Source organism: Sinohyriopsis cumingii, chromosome 15, assembly GCF_028554795.1.
Source record: "Sinohyriopsis cumingii isolate HCF-2022 chromosome 15, ASM2855479v2, whole genome shotgun sequence".
Taxonomy (NCBI): Eukaryota; Metazoa; Mollusca; class Bivalvia; order Unionida; family Unionidae; genus Sinohyriopsis; species Sinohyriopsis cumingii.
In genome coordinates, this window is record NC_142975.1 from 104163019 (window position 1) to 104188960 (window position 25942).

At 32.0% G+C, this 25942-nt stretch overlaps 1 protein-coding gene across 7 annotated transcripts in view; it reads left to right on the forward strand.

Moving 5' to 3' along the window:
• LOC149782406 (cell adhesion molecule DSCAM-like) overlaps nucleotides 1–24258 on the forward strand; it is an 82735-nt gene extending 58477 nt beyond the window's left edge. For 5 of the 7 annotated variants that reach the window (XM_089933798.1, XM_089933794.1, XM_089933799.1 and 2 more), the window contains 6 exons: nucleotides 5378–5512; nucleotides 9667–9697; nucleotides 16714–16817; nucleotides 18080–18116; nucleotides 19228–19322; nucleotides 22759–24258. In XM_089933798.1, the coding sequence (XP_089789924.1) occupies nucleotides 5378–5512; nucleotides 9667–9697; nucleotides 16714–16817; nucleotides 18080–18116; nucleotides 19228–19322; nucleotides 22759–22805 (449 nt within the window). In that variant the 3' untranslated portion in view covers nucleotides 22806–24258. Of the gene's footprint in view, nucleotides 1–5377; nucleotides 5513–9666; nucleotides 9698–16713; nucleotides 16818–18079; nucleotides 18117–19227; nucleotides 19323–19436; nucleotides 19896–22758 lie in introns of those variants that run through there. The other 2 variants (XM_089933795.1, XM_089933796.1) reach the window with 2 other exon arrangements.
• Nucleotides 24259–25942: the final 1684 nt, after the last annotated feature.

The following is a 25942-nucleotide window of genomic DNA, read 5'->3' on the forward strand; positions in this document are numbered from 1 at the left end:
AGGTTGTTCCTGTCCAATGCATTGGAAATGTAAATGGTGACATACAACCAGTTTGTAGTGATGTTGGTTCAACAACTCGTCATACTTCTGAAATATTAAAGAATCTGGACAGTACACTTTCACATCTACCACCACAGGAAAAAGAATGAGTTAAAGCAGCTGATATGTGAACATGGGCACTTGTTCCCAGATAGTCCCACAGGAACAAACAAAATCTACCATGATGTTGAAATTTTAGATTTCAAGCCTTTAAAACAGCACCCTTACGAAATGAATCTCCTCAAGCAAGAATGTTTGAAAAAAGAGGTTTAATATTTGTTGGAGATTGAATTTATTGAACCAAGTAAAAGTAACTGGAGTTTGCTGTGTATTCTTGTGCTGAAATCAGATAATTCTTTCCGCACGAGCAATGACTACAGAAAACTGAACAGTGTCATCAAAACAAGAATTGGTGACAACATAGATTTGGAGGTGCTAAATATTTCACCAAGTCGGACCTGTTTAGTGTTAAAAGGATTCTGGCACATTCCACTTACAGATAGAGCAAAGAGAAATTTGGGCTTAGCAACTCCAGATGGACTCTATCAATACAAAGTGATGCCATTAGATGTGAAAATTGTCCCTCTTCCTTCCAGTATTTAATGAACTGATAACATCTGATATAGATGGGTGGTATATATACATCATTATGTCAGTGATTCTTTGAAGGTCACACGATCACCTGGAAACTATCCAGAAATATTTTGTTCACTTGAGTGAGGGAGATTTGAAAATTAATCAAGTAAAGTAAATTTTGCTGAGTTTGTTTAACATTTTATCAAGAGACATGCTTAAGTTAAGCCTGTAGAAGATAAGGTCAGATTTATCTCTGAATTCCCTGTACCTATCAGTGAAGAGCAATTGATGTGATGTTTGGGTATGACTGGATATTATTGGAAATTTTGCTAAGATTGTTTCCATAATTGCCAAGCCACATACCAATTTAGTAAGAATGCTAAATTATATTTTTCTGACAAATGACAAGGGGCATATGAAAAATTAAAGGCCATACTCAAAAGTGCACCAATTTTTTTGGCTCCTGACTTTGGCTAATCATTTAAGGTGTCTGTTGATGCAATTGATGTTTAGGCTGGTTGCATATTAATTCAGGAAGATAAAAATGGCAGGGATCATCATGTGTGCTATTTTTCTAAAAAGTTAAACAAGCACGAGAGAAATTATTCCACTATTGAAAAGGTGTTTGGCTTTAATTTTGGCTTTACAACATTGCAAAGTGTATATTGATTCAATTAAGAAAACTAAAACAATACACACACACACAGACACACATTATCTATCTTTGCTCCTCTTCTCCTAGTTCAGCTCTCACTTCTCGCTGTTGTGCCCAAAAGGAGAAGTCACTTCTCTCTAAAGTTCAAGTCTAGTTTGGCCCCTGCTTCCATGATTTAACTAGAGCACAGTAAGAACCATCAGATGACTGACCATCGGAGGTGGAGATTCTCTTTGGAGGACTCATGCCCTCTGTGGCTACTCAGGATTATAGTGACCATCAACACCAGTCCCTTGTATCCACTTCTGGCTATTCCAAACTAGACGGTAAACAAAATATGTCTGACCACCCTTTGGGTCCATTGGTTAAATTCTTTAAAGTTCCTGTCAAACCAAGGAACACATTTCAAAGCTCCCTCATATCAGTCTTCTGTAATGGCTCAAAGAGAAAGTTAGCAGGCCCTTCCCCCATTCCTAAGGCTGTGTTTGGTATATGTGTGACTTGTAAACATAACTTACTTATTTCCTATGTACACGAATCATATGATTTTAAGAGTCTTTTGTATAGAACTTAATAAATTTCCAAGAAATACTGAAATTCTAGAAAAAAGCATAAAGGCTATGTAGATCTCATATTGATCTGTCATTATTGTATTGTAAGTTCCTTTTGGTTGCATGTTTTGGTTGATCATAAAGAAGTGCACTGACATACATAATGTTATCCTGTGATGAAATAATAGAGTGGATTTATCTCGTGATGAAGTTCATAGTGTTGTGTTGACAATATCTAGATTTAGAATATGTATATGACCTATAAAATTAAAATATTTCAGAAAATAGCAGATACTCTGGAAATCAAACATTACTGTTGTCATTTATTATGATTATGAAGGGAAAAGCAAGATTTTTCAGCATTTATTCCATTTGTTTATATATATATATATATATATATATATATATATATAGAGAGAGAGAGAGAGAGAGAGAGAGGGAGAGAGAGAGAGAGGTCTCATCATTTCTGCATATTCGGTTTTGTCATGCAAAGCATTTATTATCATAGAATTTTTTTTATGTCACTATTCACCTTCCAGTAATTTAAAAAATTGAACCAACTCTTCAGCATGATCTGTCTCAGATTCAACTGTACAATGATTATCAGTACAATGGTATGAAATGTTAATGAAAGGTTTTTATTTTTTACAGACTTTTACAAATATTAAAAGTCAGAGTTAAAATGAAAGTACTATTTTCTAATTAATATTAAAATCGCTCAGTTAAATATGCAGCATATTAGTAGTTCATTGAGGTCATCAACTGGATATTTGTAGGTGTATTTTCCTTTATATATATATATAATACAAATAGTAATATACCTGATGATAATTTTTAATTCATATGCTGCAGAGATTCTAAACAAGGTCCATGGATAAACAATACCAATCACCATGAGTGCACATGCCAGTCCATATTCCATCATCACAAAGCATTCATCGCCAACACATGATTCTACTCAGTCTGTGTTATATGCACTGGTGCATAGCAGACACTCGCAGGGCAACCAAATAATTAATTCTCATAAATCTACACAGACATTCTTATGAAAGAGAATTACAATTATGTACCAAACAGAACGAAAAGTGTTATCCTTGGATTCTACAGGAGAATGCTTGATAATACTTAGCAGAATTAATATTAATACAAATAATAATATCATACATGTTAGAGAATTTTAATTTGTACTCTACAGAGATTCAAACCCAGGTAAGCTGGTAAACAGCACCCATCACCTTGCAGACACACAACAGTCTATATTCCATCATGACTAAGCACAGTAATCACCCAAATTGTATGCTGTTAAGCTGGCATTATATGCAGTCATGTTTAGCAGACACACTCGCATGGCAACCTAATAATTTCTTTCATAAGAATCCAGAATGGCTATGTAGAAAACTGAGAATTAATTACTAGGTCACCATGATTCTATCCCATCATCATTTTATTTTGAAACTTTCATTCTCTGTACAGTAGAACCTGTCTTGAAAGACCACCCATTCTGCCAGAAAAGTATGTTCTCTCAAGAATGTGGTCTCATAACACTATATTTTCAATAAATATGTGTATTCAATAAGGTCTCTCAAGAGACGTGGTCTCACAAACAGTGGTCTCTCAAGACAAGTTTTACTGTATCTTATATTCTACGAATCTATCATCTGTTCCTTTGTTAGATGCTCCATGATACTATTATCATAGAAATATGACTAATTGATTTAATATCCTTCCTCACTTTCCACATTCATATAATATAGATAATCTAAGAGCTTTTAGAGCAGATATGATATGTATTCTTAGTAAAAGAAATGTTGAACTATCTATACCAGGAATACGATTTATCTATACCAGTAATATGATTTATCTATACCAGTAATATGATTTATCTATACCAATAATTTGATTTATTGCCTTTAATATGTCCCCAAATACTAAATTAGCTCAAATATAATTCTTCACTTCCATAAGGAATTGTTATCCCTTCAAACAACTTTTTTATTTCTGTTGGAAAATGTGTAAAATGTGTATCTCCAGCTTTAATTGTACAGTTGTTTGCATAATGTTGGGTTTACCCATGAACAAGTGTTTTGTAATGGATAATTTATATTGTGAGAATGGTTATTGTTATACTGTCTGAGTGATAAGTGTTTATATATATATATATATTACTTGTTTCTTCCGGGATATGGTTTGTGAACATGTTTATTACATTAAGATCACATGCATATTATTATGGAAGACACTGAATATGCAAACAGTTGCTTCAGTTTAGTATTCAGAGGCGCTGTTTCTATCCCACTGAGCAGTGTATCTGGACTCATCTTTATTGTGATTTTCCCCATTGTATTTTTCAGGTATTGCTATTTGGACTTAGCTGGCTATGTAGCAATTCCATTTTGTTCTTGGGATAACATATGATTATTCATTGTCCTGCTACAGCTTAGATGTGTGTTATTTCCCACTTTCTGTCAGCTCTTTACTCTATACTTTCTCCTCCTGGTCATAGTATCATCTTTTTGTGCACTTAAGGCAGTATACCTGATGCAGATGCAAGTGCAAAGATGTGGATAATATGTTATACATAGTTTGTTGCACTCATTGACAAGATGACTGCTTGATACATCTTTGCCTTGATACTGTTGTCAAATATATTGTGTTACTATGACAACTTTCACAACAAGTCTCTTCCATTTATTTCACAGTTCATTCATACAAAAATATATAAGAACCAAAACTGGTATGTTTTTCAGTTCAAAACTATCTCAGTTTTACCTTATTTCCATTCAGTCTTTTATATATTCTTGCATATTTTGCTTTCTTTTTTTTTTCATTGTTTAGAATAATACTTCCTAAATAAAGGCTAAGATTTCACCATCACTTTCCTTGAGATAAATTTCTAATGTCCTCTTGTCTTTCATGAGTCTTCATTTCCTTTATTCACATTTTGTTCTATTCACTGATGGTGAGGTCAGTTGCTACATCATTAGATTTGTGTCCAGTTGAGTCACAGTTCGGTATGCATCTAGGCCACATTAAGTTGGCTGCCTCAGTGTGCTCGAGGGTAAAGCACATAGTTCCCATTTTCTCAGCATAATGTGGTCAAAAATATGTTAAAAGTACCATTATAAACAACAAGCAAAGAAAAGCCGCAACTGTGTTTATGACAGACAAGCTGTGTATGCATTCATATGTACAACTATATTTCTTCAACAGCCTGTGCACTAGATTTTTCCATACATTGAGAAATTTTAAGGACAGTTGCACTGATAAATAATGTGTTTATTAGTAAGATTAGCTTATCAGTTATAATAATTTACTTTAGAGTATAATTTAGAGTATGGTTTTCATTGTAGTAGTTCCCCTCCCCCCAACACCTCTCGCATGCAACTCATGTTTCATGGATCCTCTGATTTTAGTGTAAAAAGTTCAATACAAACAACAAGACTTCACCTTGAAACTGTATTTTATTAATAAGCATTCTTTGAGAACTATTGATCATGTTTTGTTTCAGTATTGTAGTATTTTCTTTAGTATTATATCGCATTTGTTGTTATTTCAGAGACTGGAAAACAGGCAGTAAATGATAGTGGAGCAGGTTCAGTCATTATTGGGAGTGTCCTTGGCACTTGCCTCCCTATAGCATTTATTGTTATATTGGTGCTACTTTATCGGAGAAGAAGACTATGCAATAAAGGTAAAAAAAAACGGAATAAAAAATGTTTGTTATCATGCATTATTTTTACTCGTAATTTTTTTGTTTTCATGTCTTAGATATGTTTTGTTTAGAGTCCTGTATAATGTAAATGATAGCTACCACCATTCCCTATCTCACAATTTGAAACATCCAGTTCATTTGCTATTAGGGTTGTCTTTTCCAATCCTCCTTTTTGTTTCTATTGGCCTTGGCAGTGGCACATCTATTTTGTAATGGTAGAATATGCGATTAAACAAGTGTGAATAGGCACGAAATACTATAGAACAAAGTGGTAAGTAATAGATATTTTATGTGTAACCTCATAAGAAGTTCATAATATATTTGCTCCCCTAAATTTTGTCCATATCTTTCAATTTCAGACAGGTAATTTGAAGTTCTCAAAAACTGTTCTGCAGATATTCAGTATATATATATTCTTTATGTACCCATGGAAAATCCTATTGAATGAAATGAAATCAAAACAAATTGGCACTATATTCCAAGTTTGAAAATTGGTAGCTTTTGTTAAATCCTTAACAAGACATTTTGTCTAAAATTATATTCATTGTTGGGTTTATTTACTTGTCAGTGATGCATAATGTACATCAAGACCAGAATATAAAATGTACTACATGGCATGATATCGATATAATAATAATAATAATCTAGAATGACAGGGTTCTGTACGATATAAAATGTACTGCATGGCACGATATCAATATAATAATAATCTAGAATGACAGTGTTCTGTACGATATAAAATGTACTGCATGGCACGATATCAATATAATAATAATCTAGAATGACAGGGTTCTGTACGATATAAAATGTACTGCATGGCATGATATCAATATAATAATAATATAGTATGACAGGGTTCTGTACGATATAAAATGTACTGCATGGCACGATATCAATATAATAATAATCTAGAATGACAGGGTTCTGTACGATATAAAATGTACTGCATGGCATGATATCGATATAATAATAATCTAGTATGACAGGGTTCTGTACGATATAAAATATACTGCATGGCACGATATCAATATAATAATAATCTAGTATGACAGGGTTCTGTACGATATAAAATGTGCTACATGGCACGATATCAATATAATAATAATATAGTATGACAGGGTTCTGTACGATATAAAATGTACTGCATGGCATGATATCGATATAATAATAATCTAGTATGACAGGGTTCTGTACGATATAAAATGTACTGCATGGCACGATATCAATATAATAATAATGTAGAATGACAGTATTCTGTACGATATAAAATGTACTGCATGGCACGATATCAATATAATAATAATCTAGAATGACAGTGTTCTGTACGATATAAAATATACTGCATGGCACGATATCAATATAATAATAATCTAGTATGACAGGGTTCTGTACGATATAAAATGTACTGCATGGCACGATATCAATATAATAATAATCTAGTATGACAGGGTTCTGTACGATATAAAATGTACTGCATGGCACGATATCAATATAATAATAATCTAGTATGACAGGGTTCTGTACGATATAAAATGTACTGCATGGCACGATATCAATATAATAATAATCTAGTATGACAGGGTTCTGTACGATATAAAATGTACTGCATGGCACGATATCAATATAATAATAATCTAGTATGACAGGGTTCTGTACGATATAAAATGTACTGCATGGCATGATATCAATATAATAATAATCTAGAATGACAGGGTTCTGTACGATATAAAATGTACTGCATGGCACGATATCAATATAATAATAATCTAGAATGACAGGGTTCTGTACGATATAAAATGTACTGCATGGCATGATATCAATATAATAATAATCTAGAATGACAGTGTTCTGTACGATATAAAATGTACTGCATGGCACGATATCAATATAATAATAATCTAGAATGACAGGGTTCTGTACGATATAAAATGTATTGCATGGCATGATATCAATATAATAATAATCTAGAATGACAGTGTTCTGTACGATATAAAATGTACTGCATGGCACGATATCAATATAATAATAATCTAGAATGACAGGGTTCTGTACGATATAAAATGTACTTCATATCATGATATCAGTATAATAATAATCTAGTATGACAGGGTTCTGTACGATATAAAATGTACTGCATGGCATGATATCAATATAATAATAATCTAGTATGACAGGGTTCTGTAAGAACCTGCAAAACTTGTGCAGGTAGCATTTGGTTTTGTTCTGTATAATTCATTCACAATGGGCATTGTAATAAATTATATGATTTCTTTCTACAATGATACTGTAATATACAGCTGTTTAATACCAGTTAGAGATAGGGAAACAGTTACCACTTTCATTTCATATTTCTTGTCATGACTGAATGAAACAATACAACATAATGATAAACATACTGCATCAAATTGGCTTACATTCATTGTTTCCCTTTCATGTGTAAAAGCCTGAAAACAGCCGATGGTGACCATGTAGATTTGTAAAATACAGTAATTCCTAAATAAGATTTATCATTCACTTAGAAAACTGCCAGCCTAATGATAATTCATAGGATCATAATGATGAAACAAGTCAACATTTTTGTTTTGATTTTCTGTTAGCAGTGATTATATCATTAAGCATTATTAACATTACCCGTGCCATTGGCAAATTTAGCTGGAGACAGTCCATGTGGGGGACTGATTAGTTGTACTGTTTGTGGACAGGTTATATGTTTGTGAAAATATAGGATATATAATAATAATAAAAAGGTTAACAATGGCTCCTTAAATCATATGCTGTCCAAAAGTTCAGGGCTCGACAAGCCCATAGTCTTGGGGATTAAATCTGGAATAATCTTGAGTAAAAACCATATACTTGATACTAAATTCCAAAATGAAAAGTGTATCATTTGCTATATGATAAGACTTACAATATAATTATTCTGTGTATCAAATTGAAGGCACAGAAGAGAGAAAACATGAAGGTCACAGTTTGTCATGGGCTATGTATGACTGATTAAATAACTGCTGAGGCTGGCATCTATCAAGAAACTACAGGGTGATAGATTCCATTTTAATGATTTCAAATGTGATGGCCAGTTAGATGTGAATTATATAGCTGGACAGAACCATCCTTGACTGTGTCAGGCACATTGTTAGAATTTACTATTTACCATATATGAATTTAACTCTTGACAACTGATATAATTTATCAGTTTAACTATAACATTCTTACAATATAAATAACAATTTTACAGTACAAATTTCAGTCATTTTGTAATTGATACAGGTGTATGACATGTTAGGTGATTAGAAATTGGTGCAGTATGAAAAAAATGCACTATATGAACGTTTTCTAGTGATTCTTTTTTCTTTGAATCAGTCAAACCTGATCTTGAGTAAGATTGGAGAAGTATTGTTATACAAATTATTACATAAAATTCAGAAATGCAAAAGATTTCAAGTTCTCAAAGTTGTACAGCAACCGCTGTGCTCATAATGAATGGGGAGATTACCTGGACTTCAGTCACGACTTGAAAAGCAAGCTGTCCATATTTTAATCTTGTGGACACAATATTACAATGTAAATTTAATGTTATTTTACCCATTGCATTTAAACCTACAGTAACAACATTTCTTTAGCCTTTTCATCAGAAAACCTAAATGATGTCTAGGTTGACCTAATGAAAAATAGTTCCACTCAGGCATGAAATATGACTCCTTCAAAACTGTCTTATTACTAGTCCTTCTGAATCAACATGGTAAAATACTATTTGTAAATCTTGTTTTACACACACCTTCTCTACAGATAATCCATAGAATTCATCAAAAGTGAACATTGTCTGAAATTTTTATTTTAATTTGTATTTGAATATATAAGACACTGATAGCTCAAGACAAGAATGATTTAAGGGGATGGTATCAGTTTTAAAGATAATTGTCTTCTTTCACAAATTAATGTAATTCACAACATTTGTACGGTGAAGTATTAATGTTTTAAACCCTAACCTGTTGAATACCATTCAACGTTACCACTGACGATGGCTCAAGTGCTCTCTGTGATATATATTTGAATTAAACCTGTATAAAAGCTGTGTGAGATTAGCATTTTTTTAAATTTTCACTCCCTTGTTGAAAAAGATATTCCTTTTTCAGGAAAATCATCAGGTCAGAGTGAAACGTGTCGGTATGTAAAGGAAAGTAATTTTGTTGTCTTTAATCATCTGTCATCCATCAGCCTGTTTCTTACTGCTATGCTTGCTCGACTACTTAGAGAATTGCCATGAATGTTTACACATACATTCATTCAATTGTCTAGTTGGTCCAAGTTGAAAATAGTGTCACTTGGACATGTTGTCTAGTTGGTCCAAAATGAAAATAGTGTCACTTGGACATGTTGTCTTGTTGGTCCAAAATGAAAATAGTGTCACTTGGACATCTTGTCTAGTTGGTCCAAAATGAAAATGGTATCACTTGGACATCTTGTCTAGTTGGTTCAAAATGAAAATGGTGTCACTTGGACATCTTGTCTAGTTGGCACAAAATGAAAGTAGTGTCACTTGGACATCTTGTCTAGTTGGTCCAAAATGAAAATAGTGTCACTTGGACATCTTGTCTAGTTGGTCCAAAATGAAAATAGTGTCACTTGGACATCTTGTCTAGTTGGTCCAAAATGAAAATAGTGTCACTTGGACATCTTGTCTAGTTGGTCCAAAATGAAAATAGTGTCACTTGGACATCTTGTCTAGTTGGTCCAAAATGAAAATGGTGTCACTTGGACATCTTGTCTAGTTGGTCCAAAATGAAAATGGTGTCACTTGGACATCTTGTCTAGTTGGTCCAAATGAAAATGGTGTCACTTGGACATCTTGTCTAGTTGGTCCAAAATGAAAATAGTGTCACTTGGACATCTTGTCTAGTTGGTCCAAAATGAAAATAGTGTCACTTGGACATCTTGTTTAGTTGGTCCAAATGAAAATAGTGTCACTTGGACATCTTGTTTAGTTGGTCCAAAATGAAAATAGTGTCACTTGGACATGTTGTCTAGTTGGTCCAAAATGAAAATAGTGTCACTTGGACATGTTGTCTGGTTGGTCCAAAATGAAAATAGTGTCACTTGGACATGTTGTCTAGTTGGTTTAAAATGAAAATAGTGTCATTTGGACATCTGTCTTGGCTGCTACAAAGAGAAGCTTGAAATCGTTTGCTACTTCTGCATGGATGATGTCACCATGGGGTGCATTGAATCATTTCTTCTGATGTCTTGTTGCTCTTAAATGTCACTGGTGCCTACTTACGTTCAATATGGCCATTTAAGTGGGCATCTTGACGATGTTAACACTGTTTCCCCGAATAGAATGTAATAACAAGATCTGAGTCATACTTTTGTTGATCATTTCAGTCATTTTTTAGTCCCATTTTCAGAAAAATTATATGATGTACAATTAGCCTTAAATATAATGGAAATGATACTGCTCTGACAGCAAATATCCTAAAATTCTTCTTTTTGCCATCCCCTTCCAATGGATGGTCATATCAACATGGAGTTTGTCCAGAAGATTAAGTATGATGTCTTATTTATCCAATTTAAACTAGTGCTGAAATGATCTTTAATATGACCACCACAGTGACTAACTTACAATTGTTGCTATTCCTAAATCAAAAACATATGGTCATCTAATTTTCACAAGAAGACTATTTATGATATCTAGTTTGTCTTAATTGTGATGGTGGCTATCCAACATCCAGTATTACAGTCATGGCAGTCATCCTAAATGTTGTTCATATTACTATTCTTCCTGTACATCATATTCTTGTGGGATTTTCATCAAAAGACTTCTAATGATGCATGTTAGATCCAAATCTAAATGGTGCTGGTCGTTTTTTTTTCTTATCCCAGGATTGCAGCCACAGTGGCTAATTTGAAATATTTTTTTTTTATAAAAAGTAACCAGTGATTTCAGTACTTGGTAGTTAGAATAGAAGAAATGGTCTTCTTTTGTATTGCTGGAAATTGGTTTTATTAGGTAGAGTGGCACAGTTTATCTCCGTAATTATAATTACTTTCTCCACTTTATTCAGATGGGGAGAACAGGTGGTTGTATTACATGCCATACAGTATTCTTAAAATTAATCTGTACATATTCTGCAATAATGCTCATCAAGTATTGAATCATGCATGTATAACACATGAGATGTAAATCTAAAAAATGCATATAAGTTGTTGCAGCAAGCAAAATATAATGCGACCTGCAATAGCAATGCGTCATAAGTGATTTTTTTTACTGACAGAAGACAGAGCACATTGTATTAAGAATAAGGAACAGTTAAGCAGCGTTTATTTCATCTTTTGTAAAATGGATATTTTAAGCTGAATCAGAACTGCTAAAGCAAAATGAATGTAATCATTTCACTTTGAAGTACAAAAGGTAAATGTGGTTTTTTTAATTGGTTCTTTTTCTCTATGTTCTTTGTAGAATGTGATAGGATCATATCTATTTCATACTGAATTAGCTAATCTTATTGATAAATGGATGGATTGACCTGTGTATGGTGGCCAGAAATAAATAAAGTCACTGCCAATATATATATATAAAATTTGCTTATATTCCATTCATTCTTTTTTCTTTACATTTATCATTTTGGCTTGCTTTCTGTCTATCTATAACTTGGTAGTATAATTAGATGCTGCAATATACATAATTTATTATAATACAGCCTGCATGCGTTTGCAAAAAACAGATAAAATTGAAAAGCGGCAAAATGATTCATGAAAAGTTAGGGACACATATTTGCAATTTCCAATAAATATTGAAAATTCAAGTGCCATAATAATTTTATGTAAAATGTTTAATAAAATGAAGTAAACAAAAACAGAATTTTGCATCAGTCTTTTACGTTTCTCCGAAGCAGTAAAAAGAAAATTCCTTGTGGTTAGTGATCTTGATAATCTCTGTAGAAATTGTTGTGACCAAAATTGCATTTTTATGATGGGATCAAGGTAAAACAAAAACAAAAGTTGACTTGAATATATTTTTATCATTTGTGTCATTTTGAATTCAAATTATTCTCAATAAGTCTATCAAAACTATGTTAGATCCCAATTTGTCTTATTCAAGTTACATGTAATTTATGTAAAGTAGAGAGAGTTGAAAATTTGGAGTTCATCAATATATTGCAAAAGACTGACTTAAACAGTAGAAATTTAACTATGAATTCAGTTTTCTTAGTTATGTTTTTAAATATTTTAAACCCAAAACTTATTTTAAGATACTGATTAATACTCTACTTAGAGATAATTCTTGAAAAAGATATATTACCATGCTTGAAAGCAACCAGGTACATTAATTTGTAGTACCAGTGCTTGAAAGCAACCTAGTACATTAATTTGTAGTACCAGTGCTTGAAAACAACCTGGTACATTAATTTGTAGTACCAGTACTTGAAAGCAACCAGGTACATTAATTTGTAGTACCAGTGCTTGAAAGCAACCTAGTACATTAATTTGTAGTACCAGTGCTTGAAAGCAACCTAGTACATTAATTTGTAGTACCAGTGCTTGAAAGCAACCAGGTACATTAATTTGTAGTACCAGTGCTTGAAAGCAACCAGGTACATTAATTTGTAGTTCCAGTGCTTGAAAGCAACCTAGTACATTAATTTATAGTTCCAGTGCTTGAAAGCAACCTAGTACATTAATTTGTAGTACCAGTGCTTGAAAGCAACCTAGTACATTAATTTGTTGTACCAGTGCTTGAAAGCAACCTAGTACATTAATTTGTAGTTCCAGTGCTTGAAAGCAACCTAGTACATTAATTTGTAGTACCAGTGCTTGAAAGCAACCTAGTACATTAATTTGTAGTACCAGTGCTTGAAAGCAACCAGGTACATTAATTTGTAGTTCCAGTGCTTGAAAGCAACCAGGTACATTAATTTGTAGTACCAGTGCTTGAAAGCAACTTAGTACATTAATTTGTAGTACCAGTGCTTGAAAGCAACCAGGTACATTAATTTGTAGTACCAGTGCTTGAAAGCAACCAGGTACATTAATTTGTAGTACCAGTGCTTGAAAGCAACCAGGTACATTAATTTGTAGTACCAGTGCTTGAAAGCAACCTAGTACATTAATTTGTAGTACCAGTGCTTGAAAGCAACCTAGTACATTAATTTGTAGTTCCAGTGCTTGAAAGCAACCTAGTACATTAATTTTGTAGTTCCAGTGCTTGAAAGCAACCTAGTACATTAATTTGTAGTACCAGTGCTTGAAAGCAACCTAGTACATTAATTTGTAGTTCCAGTGCTTGAAAGCAACCTAGTACATTTTTTTGTAGTTCCAGTGCTTGAAAGCAACCAGGTACATTAATTTGTAGTACCAGTACTTGAAAGCAACCAGGTACATTAATTTGTAGTACCAGTGCTTGAAAGCAACCAGGTACATTAATTTGTAGTACCAGTGCTTGAAAGCAACCTAGTACATTAATTTGTAGTACCAGTGCTTGAAAGGAACCTAGTACATTAATTTGTAGTTCCAGTGCTTGAAAGCAACCTAGTATATTAATTTGTAGTACCAGTGCTTGAAAGCAACCAGGTACATTAATTTGTAGTACCAGTGCTTGAAAGCAACCTAGTACATTAATTTGTAGTACCAGTGCTTGAAAGCAACCAGGTACATTAATTTGTAGTACCAGTGCTTGAAAGCAACCAGGTACATTAATTTGTAGTACCAGTGCTTGAAAGCAACCTAGTACATTAATTTGTAGTACCAGTGCTTGAAAACAACCTAGTACATTAATTTGTAGTTCCAGTGCTTGAAAGCAACCTAGTACATTAATTTGTAGTTCCAGTGCTTGAAAACAACCTAGTACATTAATTTGTAGTTCCAGTGCTTGAAAACAACCTAGTACATTAATTTGTAGTACCAGTGCTTGAAAGCAACCTAGTACATTAATTTGTAGTACCAGTGCTTGAAAGCAACCTAGTACATTAATTTGTAGTACCAGTGCTTGAAAACAACCTAGTACATTAATTTGTAGTTCCAGTGCTTGAAAGCAACCTAGTAGATTAATTTGTAGTACCAGTGCTTGAAAGCAACCTAGTACATTAATTTGTAGTACCAGTGCCTTAAAGCAACCTAGTACATTAATTTGTAGTTCCAGTGCTTGAAAGCAACCTAGTACATTAATTTGTAGTACCAGTGCTTGAAAGCAACCTAGTACATTAATTTGTAGTACCAGTGCTTGAAAGCAACCAGGTACATTAATTTGTAGTACCAGTGCTTGAAAACACCCTAGTACATTAATTTGTTGTACCAGTGCTTGAAAACAACCTAGTACATTAATTTGTAGTTCCAGTGCTTGAAAGCAACCTAGTACATTAATTTGTAGTACCAGTGCTTGAAAAAAAATCATTATTGTGCTTTGTACCATATGTGCAAATTTATGCAATTTTCTCTGAAACATGAGCACATGGTATAGTGCATTTTATTTAAAGCTTAATTAATTTGATTCAATTTCCATAAGTTTGTTTTTGTACAGATCGTTTTGATATTATTTACGTTCTTTACATACAGTGTACAAAAGATCACAATTGACTACATACCATTGTTATGAAATTATGGTCTTAAACTTAGTAACAGAAAAGAGCGAAAAGCATTAAGCTTTGTAAAAATTTAGCAAATAATCAATTTTGCTAAAAATCAAAATAAAAATGTAAAACTTACAGTATTGTCACTGAACCCAAAGTAGTTCAGAAAGTTCTATCACAAGTCGAAAAGTATAAAGTTCCAACTGAATTCCGGTGGTGTCCCAAATAATTTACAATATTGAATGTGTTAATGTGCCTGTAGTCTCAAATGGGGTAATATGCCAATATCCTGGATTATGGCAATGTGCTAGGAATCTTTTCCTGTATCTCAATAATATAATCAAAAAATGTATTTTTCTGAATTCATTATAATTCCAAATTAATGTTCCTGTCCGAAAATATTATTGACAAGCACTTTGTATTTCCATTGAATCATAACTTGAATAAATAATTTCACCAAAGTGAAAATCTAAATAAAACAATAAGACTGATTCTGCTTGAAAATGTTAATTCAAAAATGAATAATTTCTCAAGAAAGCAACATATTATAGAAAGCAATGATTCAAAAACAGAACCAGGATGAGGGACAAAAGTTCATTTCCAGAACTTTCTAAGTTATCAACAAGGCAGGGTCAGTTAGTAAAATTATAATAAAGAACATGGCCAACATCAGGTAGACCAGGTCTTCTAAGGGGATTACCAGTGTCATCGACTCAGAGTAAGACCAAATATGAAACACACAGTCATCAAGAAATATCCAGCTATGTATTAATTTGTTTACAAAATCAATGTCCCTATTCAGGTACACAGTGAACTTGATTTTGGACTTAGGTCAGGTATAAAACACAAATGCATATAACATATAATCATTAAAAGAAGCCAACACATAAAGTAAATGGTCATAACATTAGCGTAGTAATCTATTATATTAATTTGTAGTATGTGTTTGCAAAATGGTTGCATACACTTTGTGTTTTGTACCATATATGTTGCATTTTATGCAACTTTAACTGAAACGTACCATTTAAGTGAGAACAGAATACAGTGCATTTTATTTACAGCTAAATTAATGAACTTGTTTCAACTTGTTTAAGTTTGTTTGCTATAGGACATTTGAAACTTGTTCATTCTTTACGTGAATGTACTTATGCTGCATTTTCTTTGGTATGAACAAATATAAACAAGTTTAATTTCATATGAACAAATGTAAACAAGACTTGTTTTTGTCAAAATATGGCAAACTTGTGTTTCCTTTATATCTCTTAGAGCAAAATTTTTGCTTTATACAAAATGATAACATTGATGAGAAAGGATGATTTCCCTTAATTTGCAACCATTCATCCTGGTCATAATCTTCTGTTTTTAAATGCATACCGAAATAATATATTTAATTATTAGCTACAAATTGAATATCTATAAATTTCTGTACTTGCAATTACTTGCACTTTATTATCATATTGGACTATAAACTGTTTCTTCAAACAGAGAAATTGCAAGGTTAATTTAATGAATAATAAACCTTGTTAAGTCTCAAAAAATCCTTATTTTGTAGCATGAACTGAAAGAGCATTATTTCCAGTTTGTTCTCACATTTATTTTTTTAAATATTATAAACTATAGGTCTGCAATAACTGAAGGAACTAACATGGAAGGGTACACTACAATAAACACAGTTGCTTCTACAGGTGGGGAAAATGATAAAAATCCATATCTAGATCTTCAAGGTAAGTAACATCTGATATTGATCTTAATCTAATAGAGCACATTCTAGAATTATCCTGAATATTGATCACCTGAATGACACTTTATATAATGTCATTAAATAGCCAGGGTTCAGGTAAATGCCAAATAATTGTAAAATTAAATTAAGGTTCATATTAAATATATGGGTGAAGTTTTTTAAAAGAATTTTTAATTAATGTTGGATAAAATCATATGTTAATTTCCATCCACTGATGTCTGTTTCTAATGCTGTTTTCACTGCTTGCTCCACATTGTATTTAAATAATCAGCTAGCTTTGGTCCTGTGTGCTTTATTGCACTTTTTAACTTGGTAGATTAGCCACCATGCATTCTGCCTCTCATTCAAAGATAGGAAGGTGAAGAATAGTGCTAGATTGATGCAAAACATACATGTGTGCAAACTGATAACAGTATGCAGCCTTTTGGCAATATCTACGGAATTTACTTTGCCAGAAATAGGATAAAACAGTATGTTACGCCCGTAATCCATTACTTGATTATAGTATTACCATTCAGACACTTCCATTTAAGGTCTATTTTTGTAATTTTTGTATTTTTCAAAAAGGTTAAGAGGTCTGTGTACACTATGTAAAGATTGTACAAAATATAAAAGGTTCTCATTTTAAAAAATCAACATATTTGAAGTACTGTTTCACAAATTGACTCACAGATAATATTTACTAATTTATTATTGTTGTTGTGGGGTTTAATGCCACTTTTCAGCACACAATAGGTTATGTATGATGGGGATTATTAATGGTGGAGGAAGAACCCGAGAAAATCCCAGGAAGAACCACTGACCCATGAAAAGCTACTGGCAAGCTTTCTCACATACCCACATTGGCCGAATCCTAGACTCAAACCCACGCAGACAGAGGTGAGATGGCAGTGATCCACAAAGGAGAGCGCTTTAGACCACTCGGCCACTCGGGGCTCCTTTACTACTGTGATGTACATGGAGAATATTATAGTATGCATCATATTCCCATCTGTTGATGGTACATTATAGTGTAGATTTTGATTCAAGAGAAGAGGCATTTTCCAATCTTTTGCCTGGAAATATACTTATTAAAGATGGAGTTCTGCTATTGAAAGCTCGAGATTCAAACTAATCTCTTTGTTATTTGAATGCCAATGTTTTGTGACAAAAGGTTGTGGAATTGATTCAGAAATTGTCATGGGTAGGTTTGTAATAAGTGCGGTTTAATACAAAAAATAATTTTTCCTATATATTTTTTTTCAGATATGGCAGGGGAAACGAATGAAAGTGAAAACATAAGGTATTTTTCTAAATTAGGTTTAGTTAGAGGATATTCGCTTAAAATGAGCGAATAATGGATATATTTCATCAAGTGAGTGAAAATACTTAAGTTTTTCACCCATGGTTTGAAATATATCCATTATTCACTGGAAGCAAGCAGATATTTTATAATTCTATGCTTAAAACTATTGGCTAGCAATGTCTATTGTATAACAGATTGAAATAGCAGTTTTCTTGATCACTCATGATGTCTGCTGTTTACTGTTTATGTTCTATTGCATTTTGTGATTATTCAGAAAGAAAATATAACAGTTATATAATTCTTCACAATTAAAAGTAAAATAGCAAATTAAAAAAATAATTCACTCCATGCTGAATTTGAACTTGAGTTGCTTGTATCAGGAGGTAACCATATTTTACACTCAACCACATAAGCATCTATTAAAGAATAACTTTGAGTTTTATGATTATTTTGTTATTGATGTGGCAGTGAATTTAGTTATTGTAACTCACTCCAATGAACTATTACAACTACATTACTTGGAAAATCCTGCAATTCTTGGCCTAATGTTAAGTAAAAACAATAAGGTATTGATATTAAAGTACAATAAGGTTGCACAGTATATATCACGTGTAGTTGCATATGCTAGATATTTATTGTAGACTGCTTAGGGCTGTTCCATTAAAACATACATGGGGATCAGGTAAGGCAATTTGAAAGTCAGGTATGCATCCATAGATGCAGTGTACAAATTGCTTATCATTTTAATATGAACTCTGTGAAATCAAAGTACCTTGGCATATATTTTTAAAAAACAGCCATCCCTGGGTACCATGTATGTTTAAGTGGAACAGCCCTTACATTGTATACATGAAAATAATCCAAATAATTGAAAACCTGAAACTGAAAGATATATATAACATTTGTTCTTTACACAAATTATTTCCTTTCCATTGCTGTTCATTAATTTCTGTCGCAAATTTATAATTATTACAGTTTTTATCAGTAGAATTTTATAACAGTTTGGATTATTGTTAGCAAAATAATAAGTACATTAATTTATTTCTTATTAAACTATATTACAAATATTAACATCAATTATTATTATTATTATTATTATTATATATAGATCTCCTGATACTGTTCCATATGATGCACTTCATCCATATGCAAATAATGAAGACCATGCATACAGCTCATTAAATCAAAGACCACATCAGAAAGGTATGTTATACTTTGTCCAAATGATATTCACATAGTATCAAATCATACAAGACAAAAATTTAAAGTAGCTAAATAAGGTATATCTGATAGACATTTCCTTTCATTTCATTAAAGTTTCCTTGGATGATTTATAGAGCAGACACTTGGAAGTATAACCCAGAAAATGCAAATATTGCACATAATTTAAATGAGACAAAAGCCTAATGCAGTAACAGCCTAGCCCAAACACAGCCACTGGGAAGGTGCAATAACAGCCTAGCCCAAACGCAGCCACTGGGATGATGCAATAACAGCCAAGCCCAAACACAGCCACTGGGATGATGCAATACCAGCCTAGCCCAAACACAGCCACTGGGATGATGCAATACCAGCCTAGCCCAAACACAGCCACTGGGATGATGCAATACCAGCCTAGCCCAAACACAGCCACTGGGATGATGCAATAACAGCCTAGCCCAAACACAGCCACTGGGATGATGCAATACCAGCCTAGCCCAAACACAGCCACTGGGATGATGCAATAACAGCCTAGCCCAAACACAGCCACTGGGATGATGCAATAACAGCCTAGCCCAAACACAGTGGCTGGGATGATGTAATACCAGCCTAGCCCAAACACAGTCACTGGGATGATGCAAAGCTCATAGCCATTTGAGTTGCACTTTATTTTGACAATGTTTAATTCATTCTAATTCATAAACAACCAAACAGGGGTTAGTAGATTTACCAGAACACAACAAACACAAAGGGAATTACTGGACAAAATAGGAATTAACTGGAAGAAAGGGAAAATATTCATAATGACCACAGAATTAAAATGTTTAATAAATGTAATTAAAAATAATTGATTTAAAGTGGCATTTGATTATTAAATATTTTTACCTGTTTGTAATTGCAAGATTCTAATCTAGGTAGTTACAATGCTCAGTTAAAATGAATTATATTGTTTAGTTTCTGCTGCATGTATTTAAGTCATATGGCTTAAATGCATTGTGCACCAAGAAAGGGACATGAACCTTAATGTGTTTGCATCTATAATAGAGAGAGAAAGTTGTATAAATGAATGAATGTACACTGTTGCATTGAGTTATATTGATTTATGGGGTGGGGGTATTTAAATTGTCATATTGGTTTTAAAAGACAGTAAATGATAAGCACATGCCTTAAGAAATATTAATGTAAATTAAAGAAACTACTAAATATTGATGTAAATTTAAGAAACTACTAAATATTGATGTAAATTAAAGAAACTACTAAATATTGATGTAAATTAAAGAAACTACTAAATATTGATGTAAATTAAGAAACTACTAAATATTTATCAGAACTATGACACATGTAACAGTGCTATGATTGACTGGGACAGACCAAAGGATGAACTGCTTGGTGACAAATCTGATGATGGCGGGGGGGGGGGGGAAAGGAGAGTGTTTATTTTCCACCTGAACTTGTACAGGAATGAAGGGTTTGCAACTCATCATGGATATTGTAACATGCTGACATCATCATGGAAGTTTTAGACTTTGCAACTAAAATGTGGAAAGCAAATAAAAAACGAGCAAAACTATTTACAGACCATTTTATTTGAACAATTTATATAAATGTTGGTTAAATATTGCAATAAAATGAACATGTAAATAATTATATTGGTGGTCTCCGTTAAAAGTGCTTTTTGTGGCAGAAAAACCCAAGTGAAATTCTTGTCCATGACTTTGACTCAGTGATACTAATAGACACACATTTATGATGTATCTAGCTTTCTCATGATGAGCAATGAATATTAACGTTTTCAAATTCCTTGAGGCATTTACAAAAAGGATATTTTGCCATATTGATTGTTAAATAATCTGGTTGAATGAATGTTGCATCAGAAAAGTCCATATAGAAGGCCGTTTCTGCAAAATGACCCATCACTTACTCTGTTGGTGGAATATGTTGTTTAAACAAAACATTGTGTTAGATTAAAAACAGTAAAGTGTGCACACATTTGTTTCTGAAAGACAATATGAAGTAAGCCACAAAGTTTGTTTACTGAGTTAAGCAAAGATAATGAGCTTCAAACTGGCACATTTGCATTATGCAATAACTGTCAAAATTAAATGCCAACATCACACATGCAACCAACGTAAAATTAATTTATTATTTTTTTAAATTGGAGCATCTGTTAAAATTAAATATCATTATGAATAATATATAAACAATTTTTAGGACTAATAAAGAATATAAACAGATAAAACATTTCCTATTGGTACAATTTTATAAAGTATACCATTGTAATATGTTTTATTGAATACAGTACATTTATTCTTGTATCATAAAAAGGTCACATAAGAAAACATATTTCTATATTTTATATCAGTTTGTGCAAGAGTAGTATTATTAGCATTACCATAAGAAACCATCATTTATAAATATATATATATATATATATATATATATATATATATATATATATATATATATATGTGTGTGTGTGTGTGTGTGTGTGTGTGTATAAGTTCAACTTTCTACAGTAAGTTTGGGCTATTTATTTTATTTTCATTAACCCCACTATGATTGTTCATTGATTTAATTTTATTGTTCTCAACAAAAACATTAATGGCAGACAGTAGAAGCATTATGATGGCATTTAAGATTTTAATTTTTATACTAAATTTCTTAATTTCTTCTGCATGGATGACATTACCATGTTTTGGGGTTTAGAGTCTGTTTTTTTTCTGGTTTCTCTATGCACTGATCAAGTGAACATTACATGAATCATGAGATTTATTGTCTCTATTTCTAAGGGTAAATTATGTTCTTTCAATTTAAAACTATCAGCAATACTTATGTTTAAGATGCATCTCATGTAGGAAAATGCAAAATGATTCCTTTGTTTGGGATGGTAATTCTTTGTTTTGGTTTACCACAGTAAAATCGAGATTCTGAGCAAACAACAAAAACTAAAAGAAAAAATTAAAATAGTGTTCTTAGCCCCTATGTAAATATAATGCCCCATGTAAATATAATGCCCCTTGTAAATATAATGCCCCATGTAAATATAATGCCCCTTGTAAATATAATGCCCCTTGTAAATGTAATGCCCCATGTAAATATAATGCCCCTTGTAAATTTAATGCCCCTTGTAAATATAATGCCCCATGTAAATGTAATGCCTCATGTAAATTTAATGCCCCTTGTAAATTTAATGCTTACATACATTATCTATGTCATGAAATAAACTTTTTGGCATCAGTAATATCTTATGAAAGTATTATTTATGATTACAGACAATATTCTCCTGAAAGTTTTATCTTTTTTAAGGGTTACTTATGTACTAATAGAGACTTGCATATATTTAAGACAAGCTCAAAAGAAATTACATTTTAAGTATTTCCCTTTATTCCTTTTGATATTTGTATCTGTTTTGTTTAATTCTACTGTTTTACAATTTCAGGGGAAAACAGTGTCTATGAAAACACTGAAAGATTGGAATGGAACTAGATAATGTGCAGAAGAATTTATCCTGAAGGTTGACAGCTATCAGTTGTCTAAATAAACAACCTCTCTATGTATCTTATTTATTTCTTTAATATTTCTATTCTCATAGAACTGTCTAATATTCTGTTTTATTTTTTTATTTTGGTTTAGTATAAGGCCTTCAGTATCAACATTTTTATCCAGGGATCGAATTTTAAGATGAATGTTTGTCCCAGGGCAAGTAGTTATGCCAATCACCCAGCACAGCAGATTTATTTTCTTGTTAGCTGCATTTGCCTCTAGGATGGATGAAATCTTAGTCTCAACAATATTTGGTTTATATATTTGTGTGTGTGTGTGTGTGTGTGTATATATATATATATATATATATATACGATTTTAACTTATTTATTTTATATATAGACTTACCTTGTTTTGATTAAGTATATAGGCTTGAGATGGTCCCTCGTCAAAAGCATGTGACTGCCTTGAACAAGATCGATCAAGACCCTTTTCATCTATTGTCCTGGTTATTTTGATTTATCACTGTGTAGCAAGTAGATTTTAGGTAAATATTTCTTACCAATGATGATATTTTATTGGTTGTATTATTTGTTTAATGTTTATTTCAGTCAATTAATGCTCCACTAAATTTTAACGGCAGCTTTTACCAACATAATGTGTTGTTTGAGGGGTAGCATTCCCATTTCTAAACACTTGAATCAGTGAACCTTGCTTGTCCCAGTTGAGTATGTTTGTGTAAACATCCAAGGGTGCAGTGACTATGAATACAGCCCAGTCGTTCCAGATAAATTTTTACTTTATCGGAAACATAACAACCTTGACCAATTGTATTCAGATGAAACAAATCTCTGAAATTGTTATTATATTAGAATGCCAAAAATTTTTGCTATTTTATTAGAATGCGAAAAATCATTATTTTATTAGAATGCAAAAAATCAGATTTGCCCAGATTTTGATTTAGACAAATTTTGAATATGCCCAGAGTTTGAATTATACAAATTCTGGGCTTGTCTAAATTTTGGATTTGTCCAGATTTTGATTTATTCAAATTTTAAATTTGCAAAGATTTGAGTTATTCTAATTTCGGGCTTGTTGAATTTTTGGATTTGCCCAGATTTTTATATATTCAAAATTCGATTTGCCTTGATGTTCAGTTGAAGGTTTTATTTTAAAAGTAGTTTATACAAATAAGGCAGTACAATTCTCCACCAATAGGACTATAGTATGATGTTATATAACATAATCTTCATTTTACCAAATATTTTTTATAACATATTAATGTTGTATTTAAAGCAGATGTGTGGTGTATTGTGAAAACCTTGTTTGATGAGGCTTGTACAGTAAATGTATGGCCATGAATTAAAATCAGTATTGTTACATGTTAGTGTAATTGTGATATTGTGATTATCAGAATGAAATAAATAAGAAAGAACAAATAAAAAGTAACGCATAATTTATTCTGTATTTATTTATGTCATAAATAGCACACATTTCTTCTTCCACTTCTGTAATCTCGACTTTTTTCTGGACTTTATTATTATTATCAGCACCAGCACCACTAGCATATTTCTACACTTCTTTCAAGTCAATACCGTGTGAGTCCAGAACATGTTATGACTTAAAGATTGCTAAAGAAAGTCATAACAATATATATATATATACACCTATGTCAGCCTCACACTTGTATAATATTTATATAGTATTATAAATGTTTGCAACACTTGTTTATTATTTTGCTTAGTTTCTATTCTAAGCTAATTTCCATACACCAATACATGAATGGCTGAGCATTCAGTGTACAAGCAGCTAACCATGTTTGTAGTGTTCTACTTTTTTTGTAAAAACCACCTTCATGTTTACCTCATAAGTGTGTCTTATATTGATTTAACCAATTGAATAAAAATAGAAAGGTAAAAAGAAAACAATCAACTTATCAATTTGCAAATGTGATTGTGAAGAACAAGAAAAGGCATGGAGCTACATTTTGTAGCAGACACATTCACAGGGATGTGAGGAGTTCATTCATTTGGTCAATACACAGTTGCCTAGAGCATATCTTGACTGTGTTCAAAGGGCAAATATGTGTATTTGTATGTGATATAAATAAAATATATGCATATTATGTATGCTGTATAAATGATATATCACTCATTGTATAAATGTTTTATTTAAAGATAACTTGGCAAGCTTCATTTCTTTTGAATGAAAAATGCATACATCTTGTGGTATATCATTGATACATCATAATACTATGCACACACACACACACACACACGCACACACACACACATATATATATATATATATATATATATATATATATATATATATATATATATATATATAGTCTGAGGTCAACTGTGTCAAGTAACAACAAACTGCTAAATCCCCCCATAACGTAACTTTTTGATAGAACTCTTTAAAATAATCTTTCGTTATGCAGGGATCTATGAAAAAATATTCCAAGGGAAATTAAACTAGCCCAAACTTCGTAATTCTTTGATGAAAGGATAATTGCTTAATGGTGGAATACAAACATTTCATAATTTTGTGATGAAAGGATAATTGCTTAATGGGTGAAATACAAACATTTCATAATTTTTTGATGAAAGGATAATTGTTTAATGGGTGAAATACAAACATTTCATAATTCTTTGATGAAAGGATAATTGTTTAATGGGTGAAATATAAACATTTCATAATTCTTTGATGAAAGGATAATTGCTTAATGGGTGAAATACAAACATTTCATAATTCTTTGATGAAAGGATAATTGCTTAATGGGTGAAATACAAACATTTCATAATTCTTTGATGAAAGGATAATTGCTTAATGGGTGAAATACAAACATTTCATAATTCTAAATTGTTCTTCATGTGATAAACATGATTGTATGGGAATTCTCATTTCTAATTAAATTCATGTAAGTCATTGAATAATAGTTTGTTCTTTCGAAAGATTAAGATATACTATGTCTCTTGTAAGAATCTCAGCGAGACTGATGCAAGATCACCTCATTAATATGTGCTGATCTCATTCTTTACTTAGAGTCCAGCAGCCTGATGATAAGTTTGATCATTACTATTCATGGATCTTGTCCATTATCTTTTCCATTCAAGATCTTGATGATATAAGCC